The sequence below is a fragment of the Muntiacus reevesi genome, chromosome 17 (assembly GCF_963930625.1).
Source record: "Muntiacus reevesi chromosome 17, mMunRee1.1, whole genome shotgun sequence".
NCBI classification, from domain to species: Eukaryota; Metazoa; Chordata; class Mammalia; order Artiodactyla; family Cervidae; genus Muntiacus; species Muntiacus reevesi.
Genome location: NC_089265.1, coordinates 61,308,453 through 61,329,667, shown reverse-complemented (window position 1 = coordinate 61,329,667; position 21,215 = coordinate 61,308,453). Strand labels below are relative to the sequence as shown.

At 41.4% G+C, this 21,215-nt stretch overlaps 1 protein-coding gene across 1 annotated transcript in view; it reads right to left on the bottom strand.

The window, feature by feature from the left end:
- The window catches only part of LOC136148444 (contactin-associated protein-like 3), a 216,414-nt gene extending 210,007 nt beyond the window's left edge, over nucleotides 1–6,407 (bottom strand). The window contains exon 1 of the mRNA XM_065907997.1: nucleotides 6,232–6,407. Coding sequence (XP_065764069.1) covers nucleotides 6,232–6,316 — 85 coding nt within the window. The 5' untranslated portion in view covers nucleotides 6,317–6,407. The remainder of the gene's footprint in view (nucleotides 1–6,231) is intronic.
- Nucleotides 6,408–21,215: the final 14,808 nt, after the last annotated feature.

The window sequence follows — 21,215 nt, the reverse complement described above, 5'->3', positions numbered from 1 at the left end:
CGGGCCACAGGTGGCAGATGGAGTGGGAGCACTTCAGAAGGTACTCTGAAGAACGCTAGATGTTGAAGCCAAGCCTTTAAGGGCTCTAAATGTAAGTAGGGAGAAGATCTAGAGGTTAATTTCATACTTGCTTTTCAGGATTTAAATCAGAACTTTAAACTCTGGCTCTATTAATTCCAAATTGTTTGAGCTCTTTTAAACTTTTATAAGTATACTTTCATGTTGAAATTCTGATTTTGGTTTAAAGGGAAAGATTCAAGGTAAAACTTGCTCAGTTAACTGAGATTTTTGTTACTGAGAATATCCTTTATTTAGTACTTTTGAATTTTTCTTTTTTATCAATGGATTCCTGATTTGGTGGACTTCCCTTGCGGCTCTGTTAGTAAAGAATCTACCTGCAATGTGGGAGACCTGGGTTCAATCCCTGGGCTGGGAAGATTCCCTGGAGAAGGGACAGGCTACCCATTCCAGTCTGGCCTGGAGAATTCAGTCCATGGGGTTGCAAAGAGTTGGTCACGACTGAGCAACTTTCCTTCCTTCCTTCCTGATTTGGTTGATTTACTCAAAGCAGCAGATTTTCTTAAGCTCCAGTGTTCCCAAAAGAGGTTTTCAGGTGTGGTAGGGCCACTGGTAATCTGCCCTTAGCCCTTAGAGCCATTATGCTTGTTTGCTTAAAGAGTCCCCCCAAACTGCATGGGCTTCGGGCCCCCAAGCACAGCTGTAGCCTTGCCTGTCACCCCATGCTGACAGTCACATGGACTCAGTAAGGTTTTTTTGGGGGGGGAGGGGGGGAACTGCCACTGTTTTCCCTAAATTTTAAAAATATCCTGACCTCAGTATTTCTGAGAAGTTTATTCAAATATGATTTTTTTAAAGTCTGTTTACTAGTTTTTTGATTCTTTCCAGAAAGACTGAGCTCCCCATTGCTTATTATGCTTCTGTTCATACTCCATGCTCATTTTCCTGAACACATTTCACCACATCACGAACGGATTCCCTGTTCACTTGTTCCAGGCGCACATCCTCTGATAGGCTTGCTTCCTAAATCAAGGAACATATTACACATGGTCTAAGGCCTTTCAGAAACGGGCAGTCTTAAATAATTCAATCGAAATATGCAACCAAAATATTGATATTTTCCTATTCAGATTATATCTCTTCTTTCTCCCCAAAGATAAGGAAATTCATAAAGAAAGAGTAGATTCACAGGGATAATCCTGATTAATTTGAAGGAGCAGACTCACTTCAGATAAACGTTAAGCACACCATGAGACAAAAAGAAGCCTGCTCCAGCTGAACCATTAGCAGATTTCAGTCCATACTCTGCACGGTGAAGACTCCTTTACAGACTACACGGTCACAGCACACATCGCATGACCCGAGACTGATGGTGAGGCTCAGCAGTAAAGTGTGTGATGACACTTGGCTAATAACCACACAGGATCTGTGCCCCCTGAGACGCCAAAGAGCTCTGAGAACAGCGTCCTCAAGAAGGCACATGTGACAAACACACTATCAGACGTTCACCTAAAGCCTCGTGATTTTACACTTCTTAGCAGTTGTAGCATCATGTCCAGTTCCTCCATTCTGCTTGCATTTACCTTTATACCAAATTCTTCAGGTTAATCATATTATTGGGTTAGGATTATTCACACAATGTGTCTCACTATTATACTAAGTATATTATTTTTATTTCAAACTAATAATATTGTGTGATAATTTCTATTAGAGGAATATAATAATAAACTTTCATTAAAGATGATACAATAACACTTTAGCACATAAGGAAGCCAACCCTCCAATGAAGAAATGATTCAAATCTGATACAAATCTTCAAACTGAGGTGCTAATACACTTGTTGCTTAGATCAAGCATTAGCTATCACATGAAGATCACAGGTTTGTTTTCCATGTTGGCCAGCAACCCTCAATCATGGGCAGAGACCTCTCACACATATGCAGGAGTTAAGAGAAGAGATATTGATGGATAAAAACAAATCCTGATTTTCACTCCTAAAACAGTCATTCAAATTGTATTCCCCACCTGTCGTGGGCCAGAATATATCTTTTTTCCCCCTCATAACAAGGACACTTTCGACAAGGAAAGGAAACAAAATGAAGATTCTAGAGAAAATTACAAGGTGGAGTTGAGTGGGTCATACTCATTAAATTGAATCCCTTCGTCTATAAATGTCATCATTCATGTTAAAAAATCACCATCATCAGCAGTTGAAATGTCTAACACAGGCTTCAGTCCTTTTTCTTTTCAGTGGGGAGTAGGGTTAAGGAGGACAGCAACCTCTGGGAAAATAATTCAACTGTAAACTAACTTCCAATTGTGTTGTTCCTTAATAGGAAAGACTGACCATTACTACTCAAAGTGATATGTGATCCAGGAAACAGATTTACAACACTAAATATGCAATCAAAGTATTGACATTTTCTTATTCAGATTATACCTCTTCTTCTCCTCCCCATTTCCCCAAAGATCTGGAAATTCACAAAGAAATAGTAGATTCACAGGGATAATCCCAAAGCAGAGAGCTACCGCCTTCTTCCACTTGTGGCTCATTGTGGGAAGCAAGTGAACCAACCACTGTCTTCACATCTTCTCACAAACAGGACTCTAACTTGGGGTCTATATTCTAACTTTCCTCTTCGGTTCCATTTAAGATGAGAGCTCCACTTGAATAACACTTTCATCTTGACTAAGTACAGAAAGTTCTAGAAGGCAACCAAGTAGCGGTGGATGATTTTTAAATATCAAGTCTGAGGTTAAAATCTGGAGATGCTGCCCATTCAACTTGTTTTATCTTCAAAAAGGCAAAGGTTTTATATATTTATATGTGTGTGTGTGTGTGTGTGTATATGTGTGTATGTACGTGTGTGTATATGTGTGTGCCTGTATGTGCATGTGTGTACGTGTGTGTGCATGTGTGTATATGTATGTGTATGTGTGTGTATGTGCGTGTGCATGTGGGTGCATGTGTATGTGTATGTGTGTATGTGTATATGTCTGTGCATGCGTGTGCATGTGTGTATATGCATGTGTATGTGTGTATGTGTGTATATATGTGTGTGTATGTGTGTATATGCATGTGTATGTGTGTATATGTGTGTGCATGTGTGTATATGTGTATATCCATGTGTTTGTGTGTATGTGTGCATGTGTGTGCATGTGTGTATGCATGTGTGTATATATGTGTGTATGCATGTGTGTGCATATGTGTGTATATGCATGTGTATATATGTGTGTGTGTATGTGCGTATGTGTGTATGTGCGTATGTGTGTATGTGTGTGCATGTGTGTGCATGTGTGTATATGCATGTGCATGTGTGTGTGCATATGTGTGTATATGCATGTGTATGTGTGCGTGTGTGCATGTGTGTGTGCATGTGTGTGTATATGCATGTGTGTGCATGTGTATGTGTGTGTATATATGTGTGCATGTGTGTATATGGGTGTGTCTATATGCATGTGTGTGTGTGTGTGTGTGTGTGTGTGTGTGTGAATACATACATACATAAAGTCCATGGTTTGGGGTCTTTAGAAACATTACTCTCTCCATGCAGACTTTTCCTGACTTAAAACTTCCCATTAATTGTAAAGATTCATTTCAAAACATGGGTAATTTCTGAGATGCCAAATGTTTCAAGCAAGTCTTATATCTTGAGAGGATGTCTTATGGCAGAACCTCACCCAGGCTGCCCCTCTGTATGATTTACTACTGAGAACAAGTTGTAAACACAGCAAACATGTCTCTGGATCCTTTGGGGGAAAGATCTGTACCTTTTTAAATTTTACAAGCAGTTATCATTATTTTCTTATTAGGGCTCAAAAATATTTCATTTTTGTTAGTTTTAAAATCCTGTCTGAAAGGATTACTTGAGTTCTTAAAATACCTCTTAGGAATAAAAAGGTTAGCCATCAAAAGCCTTGACCAATGCTGATGCTTATTTCTTCTTCATAAGCCTAAATCCCATCGGGTGGCAAACTCCTTTTTAGAATTTCTCAAATGATGGGACAGGACTGAAAAAAAAAAAAAAAACCTCTACCTTGACTTAAGTAACAACAAATTTCAAATACATGCTTGAAACACTTTGCTTGTATATAAATCTACATATACAAACACCTCCCAAACATTCTAGAGTTAAGGGAAAACCCAATTGATCCGATTAGCTAATATGGATTATAATGAGATCCACTGGCCTTTGAAGCTATGGTTACAAAGGATACTGTCAAATGTGATTACCAAGAAATCATCACTTTGTGTAGTCTCTATGAACCTTCAAGTCTGCAAAGTCATTTAAATATATACTTCACACTTGATCAACTCTAACAGCCATCTGTGTGGTAATCAAGGATTTTAACTATAGAATCTCAAATGCTCTTAACAATGCAAATTTACATAGGTATTTTTAATTCACTGAACTTTAAAGAAGAATACTAAATACATCTAAATAAAACAGAGGCTGAAAAGTTAAAACTAGCAATGATATTTGAAGAGTCAGCCAGAGATCCAGGTGGCCTGAGCTGGGAGACACAGCCAACTCAGAAAGGGATATCTGCCTGGCTACTCAGACACCGAGCGCCTCAGAGCAAGTGACTGTTAAAAAAAGATGCTCAGCATGAAGAGCATTATACCTCTGTGGATTTCAGGAGACAAAACACAAACAGAAAAAATAAATATACAAACAACTGATCTTGCCAGTATCTTGTAATCACATCTAAGGAAACAAGGAAGGCAGCACAGACCTCCGCTTAGCTTACAAGGGAAGGACGGCAGAAGCTGCTTCCTTTAGCAAGAGTGACCTCCAGTGACTTTAATTGCACCTCAGGGCACTGCATCAAATTACTCTACAGTTCTTTCATACTAGCAAATCATTCAGTACTAGTCATTTTTAAGTTCTCAGCAAAGTGACAAAGTGACTGCAGGACCTAGGATTTCATGTAAATGCCCTCATTTTAATTAACTCATGGAAGTTGTACACAAAGATAATTAAAATTGTGTCTGAAACAGGCAGTATTTGCTAATGCTCATTTGTAGGAGTGACTCACATAATATGGCGTTAAATGAGCTAATACTAAATGATGACAGCACAAAAGTATCACAGACTGGATATACGGATGAATGTTGGAAGGGTAACTGTATTTGTACAAAATGCTTTTCACTTTAGCGCAAACTTCAGTGTGAGGGCAGAGTCGTTTCCCCTCCCCACTCCAGCTAAACCTGGATATCCAGAAACAAGGTCAGTTTCTAACATGCCTACTAGCACTTTCTTGAAATGCATACTAGCTTACCTTACTCCCTACAACTTGATTTTTTTTTAATTATTCAAGGGAATATGGTGTGGAAGGAGGACATGGGTCTTCCTTAAAATCTCTCAAGGAAAGCAAAGCCCTGTGATGGAGATTTTAATCTGAATAACACTTGGAAAACTTTTTCTGATTTTCAGAGTAAAATGCCCTGAGGTCAGCTGAATCAATTTGGCTAGCATCTTCAGATCACTCACGGTGCTAGTTCAGAACTGAGGGGTTAATACATCTTCACGGAACCAGCAAAGTCAGAAACACAAGAGACCACAATATACAAGCATGCACACTTGCAAATGAACCTTACTTTTCCTTTCAGCAAAAGCCGTCTGCCTTTGACGGGGGTATCCTCACCGGAATTCTGACTACCCAGGGTCGCCGTCTGAGCTCTGCTGCGGAGCCCGCCGCCTGTGCAGCGCCGAGTTCTCGGTACCCAGTTCCGCAGAGCCCCACCAGCAAGCATCCACGCTAACGCAGGACCCGGCCAGGCCGGCCAGCGCTTTTCTTTCTTACACAAACCCAACAAAATGCGCTGGTATTAAAAAGAAATAAATGACCACACTGGCATGATCTTCTCTCCTTTCTCTCTCTGGTCTCTGTCCGCCTCAATATTCTCATGCTAATTTTAGGTTTTACTAGAACTTGAGCTTTCTCAATGAATATTCAAAACAACAGCACAGAGACCAAATTCAGCTCACAGACAAAAAGTCAAGCAGGCTTTGTGTTTCATAGACCTGACAAGTGGGGAAACCATTGTAAACCGTCCTATCCCAGCGTTGGGACTTTGCGGTGTTTTTTAAATGCCTCATTTTCAGAAACAGGGCAGCCAGTCCATTTGTAAAATTCAATTATTATTATTTGTTAATAACACGAATTCTAAGTTGTCAGCATAAGTTTTAAAAGATGTGCTGTACTCACAAGAATTCCCTGCTGCTAACGCACTCCAGGGCTGGGCAGACAAAAGGAAGAGCATCCTGAGCAGGCTTCCCGCGACAGGGTCCATGCTCGGAGTCGCCGGGGCTCCCCCACCCCGGAAACCCAAGCTGTCCGGCCAGGCGCTCTGAGCCGGGGTCTGCCTGCTCCCTCCTCCTCGGGGTCGCCAGCGCTGCCTCCTCGGCTCCCCGCGAACCCGAGCCCGCGCGACCGGCGGGGGGGAGCCCCAGCCTGCAGCCACGCCCCCGCCCCGGCCCCGCCCCGCCCCCGCCCCGCCGGCTCCCGCCGCGCGGCCCGCTCCGCGAGGCCCGGGCGCCCCTGGCGGTGGCGGGCGGAAGTGCGAGTCAGGGGGTTGACGATCTTCGACCTCAACTCTCTGCAGAGGACGCTGGGGAGGTCGCTCCGGATCCGAGGTCCTAGCTCCTTCACCCGCAGGCTTCCCACTCTCGGCAGCTGAGCGGGTGAGTGGGCTTCAGTCTACGGAGACCGAGCTTCACCGTGGGGACGATGCTTGAGCACGCACACTGATGCTAGGAAAAGTGGTTTTTGTTCTTGTTTTTTGTTTTAGTTGAAAAGAAGGCAGGACACACAATCAGGTTTGAAGGAAATATTTACATGTATTGAGAACTGTTGCAAAAAAGACTGTTTTTGCTTTCTCAACTCATTTAATGATTCGTGTTTTTAAAAACCCTATTATAGTAATCATTTAAAAATATGCAGTTATATATACAGTGTTATATATCAAAACATATTTCAATAAAGGGGAAATAAAAATTAAATACATAATTGTGAAAAACTACCCCACTGCTACTATAATGTCATCATTTTATTATGTGTATTCCTACTTGGAGATTTGAGAGTTATGATCTGCAGATACAGAAAACTAAACACTGGCACCCTGGGAGAAGGAATCTTATTCCAAACATCATCATGGAAGTGACCTTATATTAAGGAGGTAAATTGAATACACTTAACTGATGAATGAAGAGTTTTGTATCAACTTCTGTATACTGTGTGTGTATTGCTTTTCACTCAAATTCTTCAATAACAACTCCCCAAAGCATCATACTAAAAAATTAAGCAATGTAAAAGGCATCACAAATAAATAAAGATTTCAGAGTATACAGATAGAGGCCGGTTGCTCCATGGAGTCAGAAGGATTTCAAGATACATGACTTTGAAATAAGCCTGGCGGCCTCCTCTATTTTCTGAAGAGGCTGCCAGCAGGTGTAAATGAAGGCAGCGTGAACACAGCATCACCAGGGTCAATACTGTCCTAAAACTGTGACCAGACTCGTAGCGATGTACTGAGACTTACGAACAGGCTCCAGGCATTCTTGCACCATCCAAACTGATTGGAACATGAAAGGAACTTTGGCTTTGAGCAGGGCATTATATGCCTGAACACAAAGCACAGAAGGTGTTTCTATTATTTCTCTTCTGCAACCTGAGTAAAAAACAAAAACAGGAATAGAAAATGAAAATAACTTGGAAAGGTCACAAGAATCTACAAGTAGAACTGCTGAGAATTTGCCCAAATATGGAGATTCTGATCTCAACTTTCTAGATTTTCCATTCCTATTCAGGGCCCCTGGGAGTCATGAACTCTTCCCACCCAGCCAGCCACCCCATTAAGCAACAGGCCTGGGGAAACACTGACAGCAAATCTTGCTTGAAGGGTGCATTTAGAACCTTGAAAAAAGACACAAGCAGTAGAATGACCTGCCTTTGTTAAAGACACATATTTTCGGTATCTACTACATATCCCAGGACCTGAATATTTTATTTCTAATTTTAAAATAATGATTTACATTAAGTGTTCATTATTTTTTAAAGCCTATACACCAGTCTGTGTTTGATCTAAATAGATGGTCACAGCATCCCTTTGAAGTAAATGTTATATGCCCATTTAATGGATAGGCAGACTAACTTCAGAGAGTTTAAAGGATGTGTCACAAAGCAAGCCAGACTTAAAACCAGATCAGCTGAGCTCTGAAACCCCATCTCATGGGCCCTAAGGTGTCAAACAGGAAAGCTATCACCTGTGAAAATGTTGAATCTTTAACAGGAAATCCATTTAAAATAGGTTAGTAGGCACCTCAATAATTAAAACCAATTAAATTAAAACCAAAAAAGGGCAATGCTGCTAAATTACTTGAGCAGGCATTCGGGATGGAGTTTCACAAATAAGAGATGAAACAACATACAAGAGACTGAGACTTGCAGGCAGATGCCTTTGCGCAGTGTGCAACATCGATCTCTGGACAGACGTCAGCTCTGGAGCCACTGCATGACCTTCTAAGACAAGGGCAGCCCTGAGTGAGGAAGGCTGAAAGCAGTGCCCAGAGCGGGGACTTGCTAGAAGACAGCTGATGGGAAACTCCTGGTTTTACCCTCTAGAGCTGCCTTCTCACGTCGGGTTTCCCCAGTGGCTCAAACACAAAAAATCTGTCTGCAATGCAGGAGACTTGGCTTTGATTCCTGGGTCAGGAAGATCCACTGGAGAAGGGAATGGCAATCTACACCAGTGTTCTTGCCTAGAATCCCAGGGGCAGAGGATCCTGGTGGGCTACAGTCCATGGGGTCCCAAAGACTGGTACACGACTGAGCAACTAACACTTTCTCTAGTTGGAGACTTTGTGTCTTCACTTTTCTTGCTTGTAAAATGATGATGATAACCAATCACAGAGCCATTGTGAAATTACAGATATGAAACCCCCATGAAGTGCTGCAGCCTACTGAGCATTCCATATGCCAGCCACACAGCTGCCCTGGGAGCTGATACCTGCCTGTGAGACCCTCTCCAAGACAAACCACTCAGTATCATAGCAATCATTATAGGGGACTGGAATGCAAAAGTAGGAAGTCAAGAAACACCTGGAGTAACAGGCAAATTTGGCCTTGGAGTGCGGTATGAAGCAGGGCAAAGGCTAATAGAGTTCTGCCAAGAGAACGCACTGGTCATAGCAAACAGCCTCTTCCAACAACACAAGAGAAGACTCTACACATGGACATTCCAGATGGTCAACACTAAATTTAGATTGATTATATTCTTTGCAGCCAAAGATAGAGAAGCTCTATACAGTCAGCAAAAACAAGACCTGGAGCTGACTGTGTCTCAGATCATGAACTCCTTATTGCCAAATTCAGACTGACATTGAAGACAGTGGAGAAAACCACTAGACCATTCAGGTATGACCTAAATCAAATCCCTTATGACTATACAGTGGAAGTGACAAATAGATTTAAGCGACTAGATCTGATAGAGTGCCTGATGAACTATGGACAGAGGTTCGTGACATTGTACAGGAGACAAGAATCAAGACCAGCCCCAAGAAAAAGAAATGCAAAAAAGCAAAATGGCTGTCTGAGGAGGTCTTACAGATAGCTGTGAAATGAAGAGAAGCAAAAAGTAAAGGAGAAAAGGAAAGATATACCCATTTGAATGTAGAGTTCCAAAGAATAGCAAACAGAGATAAGAAAGCCTTCTTCAGCGATCAATGCAAAGAAATAGAGGAAAACAATAGAATGGGAAAGACTAGAGATCTCTTCAAGAAAATTAGAGACACCAATGGAACATTTCATACAAAGATGGGCTCGATAAAGGATAGAAATGGTATGGACCTAGCAGAAGCAGAAGATACTAAGAAAAGGTGGCAAGAATACACAGAAGAACTGTACAAAAAAGATCCTCATGACCAGATAATCACGATGATGTGATCACTCACCAAGAGCCAGACATCTTGGAATGTGCAGTCAAGTGGGCCTTAGAAAGCATCACTATGAACAAAGCTAATGGAGGTGATGGAATTCCAGTGGAGCTATTTCAAATGCTAAAAGATGATGCTGTGAAAGTGCTGCACTCAATATGCCAGCAAATTTGAAAAACTCGACAGTGACCACAGGACTGGAAAAGGTCAGTTTTCACTCCAGTCCCAAAGAAAGGCAATGCCAAAGAATGCTCAAACTACTGCACAGTTGCACTCATCTCACACGCTAGTAAAGTAATGCTCAAAATTCTCCAAGCCAGGCTTCAGCAATACGTGAACTGTGAACTGTGAACTCCCAGATGTTCAAGCTGGTTTTAGAAAAGGCTGAAGAACCAGAGATCAAATTGCCAACATCTGCTGGATCATCAAAAAAGCAAGAGGTTTCCAGAAAAACATCTATTTCTGCTTTATTGACTATGCCAAAGCCTTTGACTATGTGGATCACAATAAACTGTGGAAAATTCTGAAAGAGATGGGAATACCAGACCACCTGACCTGCCTCTTGAGAAACCTGTATGCAGGTCAGGAAGCAACAGTTAGAACTGGACATGGAACAACAGACTGGTTCCAAATAGGAAAAGGAGTATGTCAAGGCTGTATATTGTCACCCTGCTTATTTAACTTATATGCAGAGTACATCATGAGAAATACTGGGCTGGATGAAGCACAAGCTGGAATCAAGATTGCCAGGAGAAATATCAATAACCTCAGATATGCAGATGACAGCACCCTTATGGCAGAAAGTGAGGAAGAACTAAAGAGCCTCTTGATGAAAGTGAAAGAGAAGAGTGAAAACATTGGCCTAAATCTCAAGATTCAGAAAACTAAGATTATGGCTTCTGGTCCCATCACTTCATGAGAAATAGATGGGGAAACAGTGGAAACAGTGAGAGACTTTATTTTTCTGGGCTCCAAAATCCCTGCAGGCAGTGATTGCAGCCATGAAATTAAAAGAGGCTTACTCCTTGGAAAGAAATTATGACCAACCTAGACAGCATATTAAAAAACAGAGACATTACTTTGCCAACAAAGGTCTGTCTAGTCAAGGTTGTTGTTTTTCCAGTGGTCATGTATGGATGTGAGAGTTGGACTATAAAGAGAGCTGAGTACCGAAGAATTGATCCTTTTGAACTGTGGTGTTGGAGAAGACTCTTGAGAGTCCCTTGAGATTTCCCTGCAAGGAGATCCAACCAGTCCAAGCTAAAGGAAATCAGTCCTGAATGTTCATTGAAAGGACTGATGTTGAAGCTAAAACTCCAATACTTTGGCCACCTGATGGGAAGAACTGACTCCTTTGAAAAAACCCTGATGCTGGGAAAGATTAAGGGCAGGAGGAGAAGGGGATGACAGAGGATGAGATGGTTGGGTGGCATCACTGACACAATGGACATGGGTTTGGGTAGACTCCAGGAGTTGGTGATGGACAGGGAGGCCTGGCGTCCTGCAATTCATGGGGTCGTAGAGAGTTGGACATGACTGAGCGACTGAACTGACTGACTGAATTGTGAGACCCTCACAGCCTTTCAGCACCTGTGATCCTCAGCTTTGTTGTCTGTTTCATAAGATTATAGAAGTTTTACCAACAGAGGACCGATCCAAGGGCTACGTGAGAAAGTGGAATATCAAGTACTTACACCACGTGTGTTCACAGGGACCTCGGTCAGATAGAGATGTGGACACAGAGGAGAGAGGAAGCCTAACAGAACCACCACGTTCTCCAAGCTGAATCCCCGCAGGCCAGGGATAGTCTGCCACATTCCCTGACCACGTTCCACAGCACTCTGTTCTTTCATATAAGAAGGTTGATGGATAATCAACAAGGACCTACTGTATAGCACAGGGAACTCTACTTAACATCTTGCAATAACCTATATGGGTAAAGAATCTGGAAAAAAAGAATATATGTCTATTTAACTGAATCGCTTTCCTGTACTCCTGAAACTGACACGACTCCAATATAAAATTAAACTAAATGCTTTAAAAAATTGAAAAAAAAAAAAGAAGAAAATGCGTAGATAGAATCTTGCACATTTCTCTAAGTGATGACTCAAGCTCTAAAAATCATGGGTGTGTGTGTATGTGTGACTGCAGAGTTCACACCAAACAGAAAAGAGGACTTGAAATTGGCAAGAGTCACAAAATAGAAGACAAGAAGTCAACTGCAGATGTTCAGAAGTGTGTGCACTCGCATAGGTGTAACAGCAGACAGGCTGCCAGGAAGGTATATGCTGGCTGGAACTACACCGGTAGCGACTCCTGGCTGAAGTCTTCTGGATTCCTGCTTCCTGCTCCCTGGGAGCTGTCTGCGTGCTCAGGACTCCCTACCCGGGGAGGAGGGAAGGTCAGCTTGCCCACCAGAATGAAGTCTTTTCCCAGGGCTCTCCATAGACCGAACATGACTCCATCCATTTTCTTCTTCATTCAATAGTTTTCTCCCTGTAAATTATTTCTGCATGTTTTATTTAAATCTGAAAATATGCTTAGCTTTACTCTGGTAATGGGAACAGTTTTGTCATTAAATCCTCTGAAAGTTAGAGTACTGTGAATAAAATATAACAGTATTTCTATTAGGAGTAATTTCCCCATAAGCCCCCAGGCAACAAATCCTGAAGAACAATAATGGAGAGACAGACTCAGTGAGAACAAACGTCACAGGCACAATATAAAACGCACAGAGCGCAGCGTCTTTGCAGGTTCTCTCCCATGAGCTGTGTTCTCTATCATTAGTCCTTGGAAGCTGGGGTTTTAGCAGCCAAAGGATAATGCACCTGATCATGTAAATCTCAGCTACAGAAATTGTCAACCTCACATTGTTACCCGAAAAACTGGGTCTGCCTGTTGGTGGATGTTGAGCTCAAAAACACAACCAAGGCAAAGAGCGGAAGGAAGAAAGGTTTATTGCTTGCAGCAGGTGGGCAGAACCCCAGCAACAGGTCCCAAAGCAAAGTCTCCCGGAAATGTCTTCCCAGCAAAACGGGGGAGCTTTGCATTAAGGGTGATAACAGTCTGAATTCTTTTTTCCACTTAAGATCCTTAATTAGTGAGACCTGTTCAAGGGCAAGTATTCTGGCCAGACTTTGATTAGAAATGACTTGGACCAAGAATGGTTTCTCTTATGTCAAGAAAGCTTTGCCATCATGAACCCCCTACCTAATCTGCTTACAATATCTCTTTCCAGTTCAGCCCCCTTCAATCTAGTAAGACTTTGGGAGACCAACACTGGTATCTGAGATAGATACTGGCTTCTCTGGTGACTGAGCAGCAAAGAATCCTGTAGCAGCAGGAGACGTGGATTCAATCCCTGGGTCGGGAAGATCCCCTGGAGAAGGGCATGGCAATCCACTCCAGTATTCTTGCCTGGAGAATCCCATGACAAGAGAAGCCTGGTGGGCTACAGTCCATGGGGTTACAAAGAGTTGGACATGGCTAAAACGACTAGCACATCTAAAATAGATACTGGTATCTAAGATAGGAAAGTCACAGCTAAGATCTTAAAGTGTAAAAGCAATGCTTCTTGGTATTTCCAAAAATGCTTAATAAACATTTCATATGATTGCACACAGATAAACAACACAGATACTTTTCCTGACATTCTGCCACAAATAGAATCAGAGAAACATAAAATTAAAACGAAATACAGAGTCAGCTAGCCAGCATTCCACCCAAGTCAACCACCACAGTCTCCAGTACCATCTTGCACACTGATGGCAGTAGCTAAGCTGCAAACATGTAAAGCAAACAGAGGTTCAAGAGCCTCCTAGGCACATTGCAAGGGAGGGTAAATTCACAGAACGAACAGCATGAGCGCCCAGGGAAAATATCCTCTTGATTCAATTTTTTAGAAATTAAGATATACTCTTTAAACAAAATTTCTAATTTTATGAAAGGCATAAGGGTAACAGTTTCTCTTTACTTCTATTGGGAAGGAAGAGGGAGGCAGAGTTGAGTGTATCCTTCAAAGTTCTTTCCTAATTTAAAATCAAAATAGACATCTATCTGATCTTGATATAAGAACTTTTCTACTGAGGTATAATTGACATACAACAGTATATTAGTTTCAGACATACAATTCAATCATTTCATATTTGTAAATATTGCAAAATAATCATTACAGTAAGTCTAGTTAACACCCATCACCATACACAGAGATAGATTTTTTTTCTTGTGATGAGAACTTTTAAGATTTACTCTCAGCAACTTTTAAATGTGCAATACAGTGTTGTTAACTGTATTCACCATGCTATACATTGCAGCCCATGTCTTGTTTACTGATAACTGGAAATGCATAACTTTTGAACCCCCTTCACTCACGTCACCTACTTCCCACCCCCACACCCCAGCCTCTGCCACATAGCCTTTGGAGTTACTGTTTTCCTCTTATTTCCTGTATGAATACACAGAAGTGAAATTGTTGTATCATCTGGTATTCGCAGTTTCAATGTCTGGAGTAAACTTCATACGAGTTTCCACAGTGGCTGCACCAATCTGTGTTCCCACCAAGAGTGCACGGGTGTTCCCTTCTCTCCACATCCTTGTCAACACTTATTTCCTGTCTTTGGACGATGATCACACCAACAGCCGTGAGGTGATAGCTCTTTGTGGTTTTGATCTGTATCTCCCTGATGATTAGTGATGTTGAGCATCTTTTTCTATACACGTTCGTCATCTGTGTGTGTTCTTTGGAAAAATGTCTATCTAGATCCTCTGCCCATTTTTAATTAGATTGTTTTTTTGCTATTGAGCTGCATGAGATCTTACTGTATATTAGATATTAGCCCTTTATCAGATACATTATTTGCAGATATTTCCCCCACACAGCTGGCTGCCTCTTCACTGTGTCGATGACCTCCTTCACTGTACAGAAGCTTCTTAGTTTGGTGTAGTGTCGCTTGTTTATTTGTCCTTTTATTGCCTTTGCTTTTGGCATTATATATAAAAAATCTTGGTCAAGACTAATGTGCAGGAGCTTGCTGTGTATGTTTTATTCTAGGAGTCTAATGATTTAAGGTCTTACATTCAAGTTTTTATTCCACTGAGTTATTTTTTATGTATGATGTAAGATAGTAGCCCAGTTTTATTCTTTTGGGTATGGCTGTCCACTTCTCCCAACACCATTTATTGAAGAGATTGTCCTTTCCCATTGCATATTCTTGGCTCCTTTGTGATAAATAAATTGATTATATCTGTGTGGATTTGTTTTGGGGCTCTTGATTCCATTCCTTTAATCAGTGTACCTGTTTTTATACCAATACCATGCCATAGTTTTGTAATACAATTTAAAGTCAGGAAGCATGATACCTCCAGATTTGTTCTCTCTTAAGATTGCTTTGGTTTATGCAGGTCTTTTGTGGCTCCTTACATATTTTAGGATTTTTTTTTTTCTCTATTTCTGTGAAAGTTACCATTGGAATTTTGATAGGAACTGAATTGAATCTGTAAATTGCTTTGGATAGTATGAACATTTTAACAATAATTCTTCTGATCTATGAGCCACAAAATATTGTTCCATTTATTTCTGTGATCTTCAGTTGCTTTCATCAATGTCATAGATTTCAGAGTACAGGTCTTTCACCTCCATGGTGAAATTTATTCATAGGTATTTTATTTTTTTGATGCTATGCTTAATTTTTTTCCTAATAGTTCATTATTAGTGTATAGGAATGCAGCCAATTTTTGTATATTGATTTTGTAGTCTGAAACTAGAGTTGTTTATTAGTTCCAAGAACTTTTTGGTGGAGTGTTTAGGATTTGTATGTGTAATAACATCATCTGCAAATATTGGGAATGCTACTTTTTCCTTTGATTTCTTGCCGAGTTACTCTGAGTAGGACTTCTAATATTATATTGAATAAAAGTGGTATCTGTGGACATCCCTCTCCTGTTCCTGGTATCAGAGGACAAGCTTTCATTGAGCATAATGTCAGTAAAGAGCTTATCATATAAGGGCCTTTATTGTTTTATATCCCATCTGACTATTTCCCACCTGGCACATACACTTACTCCCCATTTTCACTTAAAACTTTATCTCAGAAACTTTGAAACATATTGCTTTCTTTCAGTTTCATCTTGGTTTAGATAATAGAAATGTTTAACATTTTTCTAATTTAGTTCAAGTAATCACTGAATAATTCAAGTAGATTCAAAAGCAAATAGACTCTAACTTATAATAGCAAGTTCTGATATAAATGCCACTAGATGATACTCTGAGTGTGTGACATGAGCTAGATGACTTTTTAATTACAGGAATTTGTAGCTTTTGCAAAAATAACTACTTTTAAAAATGCTTTTCTAGATGTTTTTGTCTTATCATAGAAATACAAGCTTGTATGTACAAGTATAATTGGCATAGACAAGTGTTAATAACAACTCCCTACATACACACACACACACACAATTCCATTGTTCTATTGTTTTGTCATTGACATAATGATGATAACTGTCTTTCCTCATGTCCATACACACATTTATAGGATTAGGTTCATTTTCCTTGTGTTGTGATTACAAAATGATGTTATTCCTCAGTTTAAACTAGGTTAAATTTTTGCATTTCCATTTTTCATTTCCATAAAGTGATTTCATGTGTGGGAAATGAAATACTATTTTTGCTTGTCAGTCTAAAACCACTTTGAATCCTATATTGGTCTCCTATGGTAAGCCTTTAAGACTTCTTTTTTGTCTGGTAACATTTTCTACATGGTTGACTGTATTAGTTACATTAATTAAGTAACAAACGCCCACCTACCTTATTGAGGTGGATATGCTTTTAATCCACAAACACAGATCAAAAGAAAGAAATGATTATATTACTAGAGTTAAAAAACAAAAAGTGGTATCTCTAGTTGGTTTTTTTGTAAAGAATGATTTAAAAGCAGTACCTTGAAAGTGGGAATCTGAAGTCAGTCCTTTATCTGGAGGCTTAAGTAACTGTACCTGCCAGGAAATAGACAGAGCCTTGCCTCTCACTTTCCACTCCCTTTCATGTGTTTCAATTACAGGGAAGGTCAATGGTGCTGAACAGCCCGGGTAGGAAGGCACCTTTCATTATCTTCCCCGTCAGGAAGTCCCCAGAGCCCATCAGCCTTCCCTCCGTGTTTACGGGGAAAGATACCGTGCTCCCTCACACCCCAGAGAACATGAGAACTGACTTCTCAGTCTAGCAGACCTTTACCGATGTTTTCTGGAAAACAATTTTGCCCATTTCAGAGCCAGCCTGGAATGTAATTTGAATTTGAATACCAATATCATTTAGAATGACTGAAATAATGCCTTAATCTTGTGAGATCAGCAAACTAGTTTGTATAGTCACATTTTTCTAAATGTTACCTTTAACTGTGTTTATTAATCAAGCAAGCACAAAATATACAAGTAGAATTTTTCTTTGGATTTTTTATGTTGAATGAATTGAAATAATTGGGATATTAAAGAACGAAAGAATAGTAATGAACATATATGCATGCATGCTAAGTTGCTTCAGTCGTGTCTGGCTCTTTGCAACCCTATGACTGTAACCCGCCAGGCTCCAGAGTCCATGGGGATTCTCCAGGCAAGAACACTTGATTGGACGGCCATGCCCTCGTCCAGGGGATATTCCAGACCCAGGGACTGCACCTGGGTCTCTTGTGTTTCCTGCGTGGGCAGGCGAGTTCTTTAGCACTAGGGCTACCTGGGAAGCCCCTGGAACATATGTGCACCAAAGCATTTACTCTGTACTAGGTAGGTGCTCTTCTGTATCATGTCATAATGCCACCAAACACTAAAATTTAGGACAATCTATAGGTGTCCTTTATGACTCCCCTTCTCTGAATATGGCCTCCATGTAGACTTCATCAGGATTCACCTTACCTAGAAACAATAGGTAAGCTATGAACAGGGAAGATGTTCAGGAAATGGGAATAAAGTTCAAGCTCCAGCAAACTTCTCTTGCCAAGTTCAGATGTGCTTGTATTTAGCCTGAGACAACAACTTTGCTCCCTTTCCTCATTAACGTTCCTAACCTGCGACAAAGGCTATTGTAGGAAAGGCAACATGGCCCTAAATTTTCCCTCATCCATTCTCTGGGAACTTCCATTTTCCAGAGAAGACTGTGATCTAGAAAAGGACATCAAGCTCCAGATTAAGGTGGGATAGGTGGAAACACGACCATTGGGATGGAGTTGCCAGATAAAGACACTATGCCCAGATGAGCTTGAATTTCATATAAATGAGTAGTTTGGGAAACATGATCAACATATAAATACATAAAGGGCTTCCCAGGTGGCACTGAAGTGCCAGTCGCTCAGTCGTGTCTGACTGTATGCAATCCGATGGACTATAGCCCACAAACTTCCTCTGCCCGTGGGATTCCCCAGGCAAGAACACTGGGGTGGGTTGCCATTCCCTTCTCTAGGCAGTCTCCCCAACCCAGAGACTGAATCCGGGTCTCCTGTACTGCAGGCAAATTCTTTGCCACCTGAACCACCAGGGTCTGTCTACCAATGCAGGAGACACTGGAGACTGGGTTCAATCCTTGGATTGGGAAGATCTCCTGGAGTAGGAATTTGCTGCCCACTCCGATATTCTTGCCTGGAAAACTCCATGTACAGTGGAGCCTGGCAGGCTACAGTTCATGGAGTCACAAAGAGTCAGACATCACTGAGCACACACACAAGCATATAAATATAAATCCGGTAACTCAGTATTTGACTGCACCACACAGATGAAAGATGCTTTTAAAAAGGAGGGTCATGGAGAGGGAGTATAAAAAGTGAATGCGAAATTTCAGAGTTTTTTCTAGGGCAGGAGTCAACAAACTCTGGCATGGGATCAAATCTGCTTTGCTCCTATCTAAAGTTTTTTTGAAACAGCACCACACCCATTTGACAGGTATAGTTCAAAGCTGCTTTCAGTCTACAGTGGCAGACTTCAGTAGTTGCAGGCCAACGAAGCCCCAAGTATTTACTATCTGGCCCTTTGAAAACAGCAAAAGAAAAAAAAAAAAAAAAAACAATCTCTTGTCCCAGTTGAACTCCTAAAATGCCACTGTCATCCTGAATACTCACTATTTCCCAGCTCTAATGAAAGACTTCTCTCCAGAGTCATGCTGGATATTATAAAACTGGAAATATGTAGGCTATTCAATAAACAATATCATTTTACTCAATGAGTTTAAACATAAGGCAATTTTGTCACTTTAAGAAAACTAAAAAGAGCTTTGAGAAATCTTTCCATATGTCAAAATTCGTGTCTCACAACTCAGACAGCCTAACGTAAACTTTCATTTTCCAGCACAATGAAGGCGAGAATATTTTTAAAGATTCAGGGAAGTCAAGTCCGCCCACCAACTAGACCTCCAGGCATCAGTCCAACTCTTCCTACCAGATGTGCCTCCACATGGCATAAGGGGCGTTTGTTTAACTTCATGTGGAAAACTGTGGCTCTGGAAGAGTGAGGGCATGGCTCTAATGCCTAAGAAGTAGGAAGAAGCATCTCTAAGTAGGAAGGAAAAAGCAGGTATGCAGACTCTGCAATGTTCCAGTGAGTAGCTGAAAGCAACCCTTCTGTTGGCAGTTGGGATTCATTCCTCAGGAGGCCAGCACGCTCCGGGGGCCCTGGCTTGAAGCCCTGTGGTGGGTGGACAGCTTGGGACAGGCTGACAATCAAAGTCACCCCATCCTGCTGAAGCAGACCGCTGGCAGAGACTGTTCACACAGTGACTAGAGGCTTTGAAACCTAGTCCACCAGCAAAAGAGTATAGAGAAGAAAATTCTATTTCTAATCCACCTGTACAACGTGTGGATTTGATTTCAGACTATGAAGTATTGAAGGAGGAAGGCAGTCCTGAGTGACAGCGCCTCATCCGCCAGGCCTCCGGCTCAGACAGTTTGGAGTGGACCAGCCCACCGCCGACACCTAACCCTAACCCTAACCCTAACCCTAACCAGAGTCCGAAGAAGACGCGTGGACGGGTTTCCTGAACGTGTGTGGTAGATAACCCTGCGTGCAAAGCCTCCAAGCCCTGACCTGGATCGTGCATTAGAGCACATAATAGAGGAAACAGGGTGGTTGACATTGAGACGCGAGGACCAGATCGGCTCCACCAGGCTTGAGGCTCCCTGGACTGAGGGGAGAGCGGGTACAGAGTCCAGCCGGCTAGCAGACAAATGCGGCGGGGCTCTGGCCCTCACCCGAGGGCACTGAGTTTGTCTCCACACTTCAGGAAAAGTTTTGTTGGGGAATAACCGATCTACAATGCAGTGTTAGTTTCAGCTGTGCAGCAAAGGGAATCTGTTATACAAACACATACGTTGTGTAACAGATGCACTTTGTACATCAGACTCGCTCTTTCCTTTTCAGATTCTCTTCCCACGTAGGTCACTAGCGTGTTGAGTAGACCCCTGTGCCGTCCCCTGGTCCCTGTGAGTTACCGATTTTATGTAGCAGTGCATTGTGTCAATCCCAGTCTCCCAGTTTAGCCCTCCCGCTCTCACTCCCTTGGAACTCCATGTTTACTTTCTACAAATGTGACTTTACTTCAGGTTTGTAGATAGGTTCATTGCAGCCATGTATAGATCCCACGTATAAGCGATATCGTACGGGGTGTGTCTTTCTCTGCCTGACTGACTTCACTCAGTGTGACAATCTCTAGGCCCATCCATGTTGCTGCAGATGGCATTATTTTATTCTGCTCTATGCTAAGTAACATTTCACTGTATGTGTAAACCACATCTTCATCCATTCCTCTGTTAGCGGGCATTTAGGTTATTCCCATGTCTTGGCTATTGTGAATAATGCTGCAGTGAACTTTGGGGTGTATGTATCTTTTTGAATAATGGTTTTTCCCAGATTTGTGTCTAGGCGTGGGCTGGTGAATCATATGGTAGCTCTATTTTTAGTTTTTGAAGGAATCTCCATACCGTTCTCCATAGTGGCTAACACATTTACATGCCCACCAGCAGTGTAGGAGGGCTTCCTTTTCCCCCCATGCCCTCTCAAGCATTTATTGTTTGTAGATTTTTTGATGATGGCCATTTTGACTGATGTGAGGTGATACATACCTCATGTAGCTTTGATTTGCATTTCTCTAATAATTAATGATGTTGAGCATCTTTCCATGTGTATCTCCATGTCTTCTTTGGAGAAATGTCTATTTAGATCTTCTGTTCATTTTTTTTATTGAGTTGCTTTTTGATATGGAGTTATTTGCATATTTTGGATAATAAT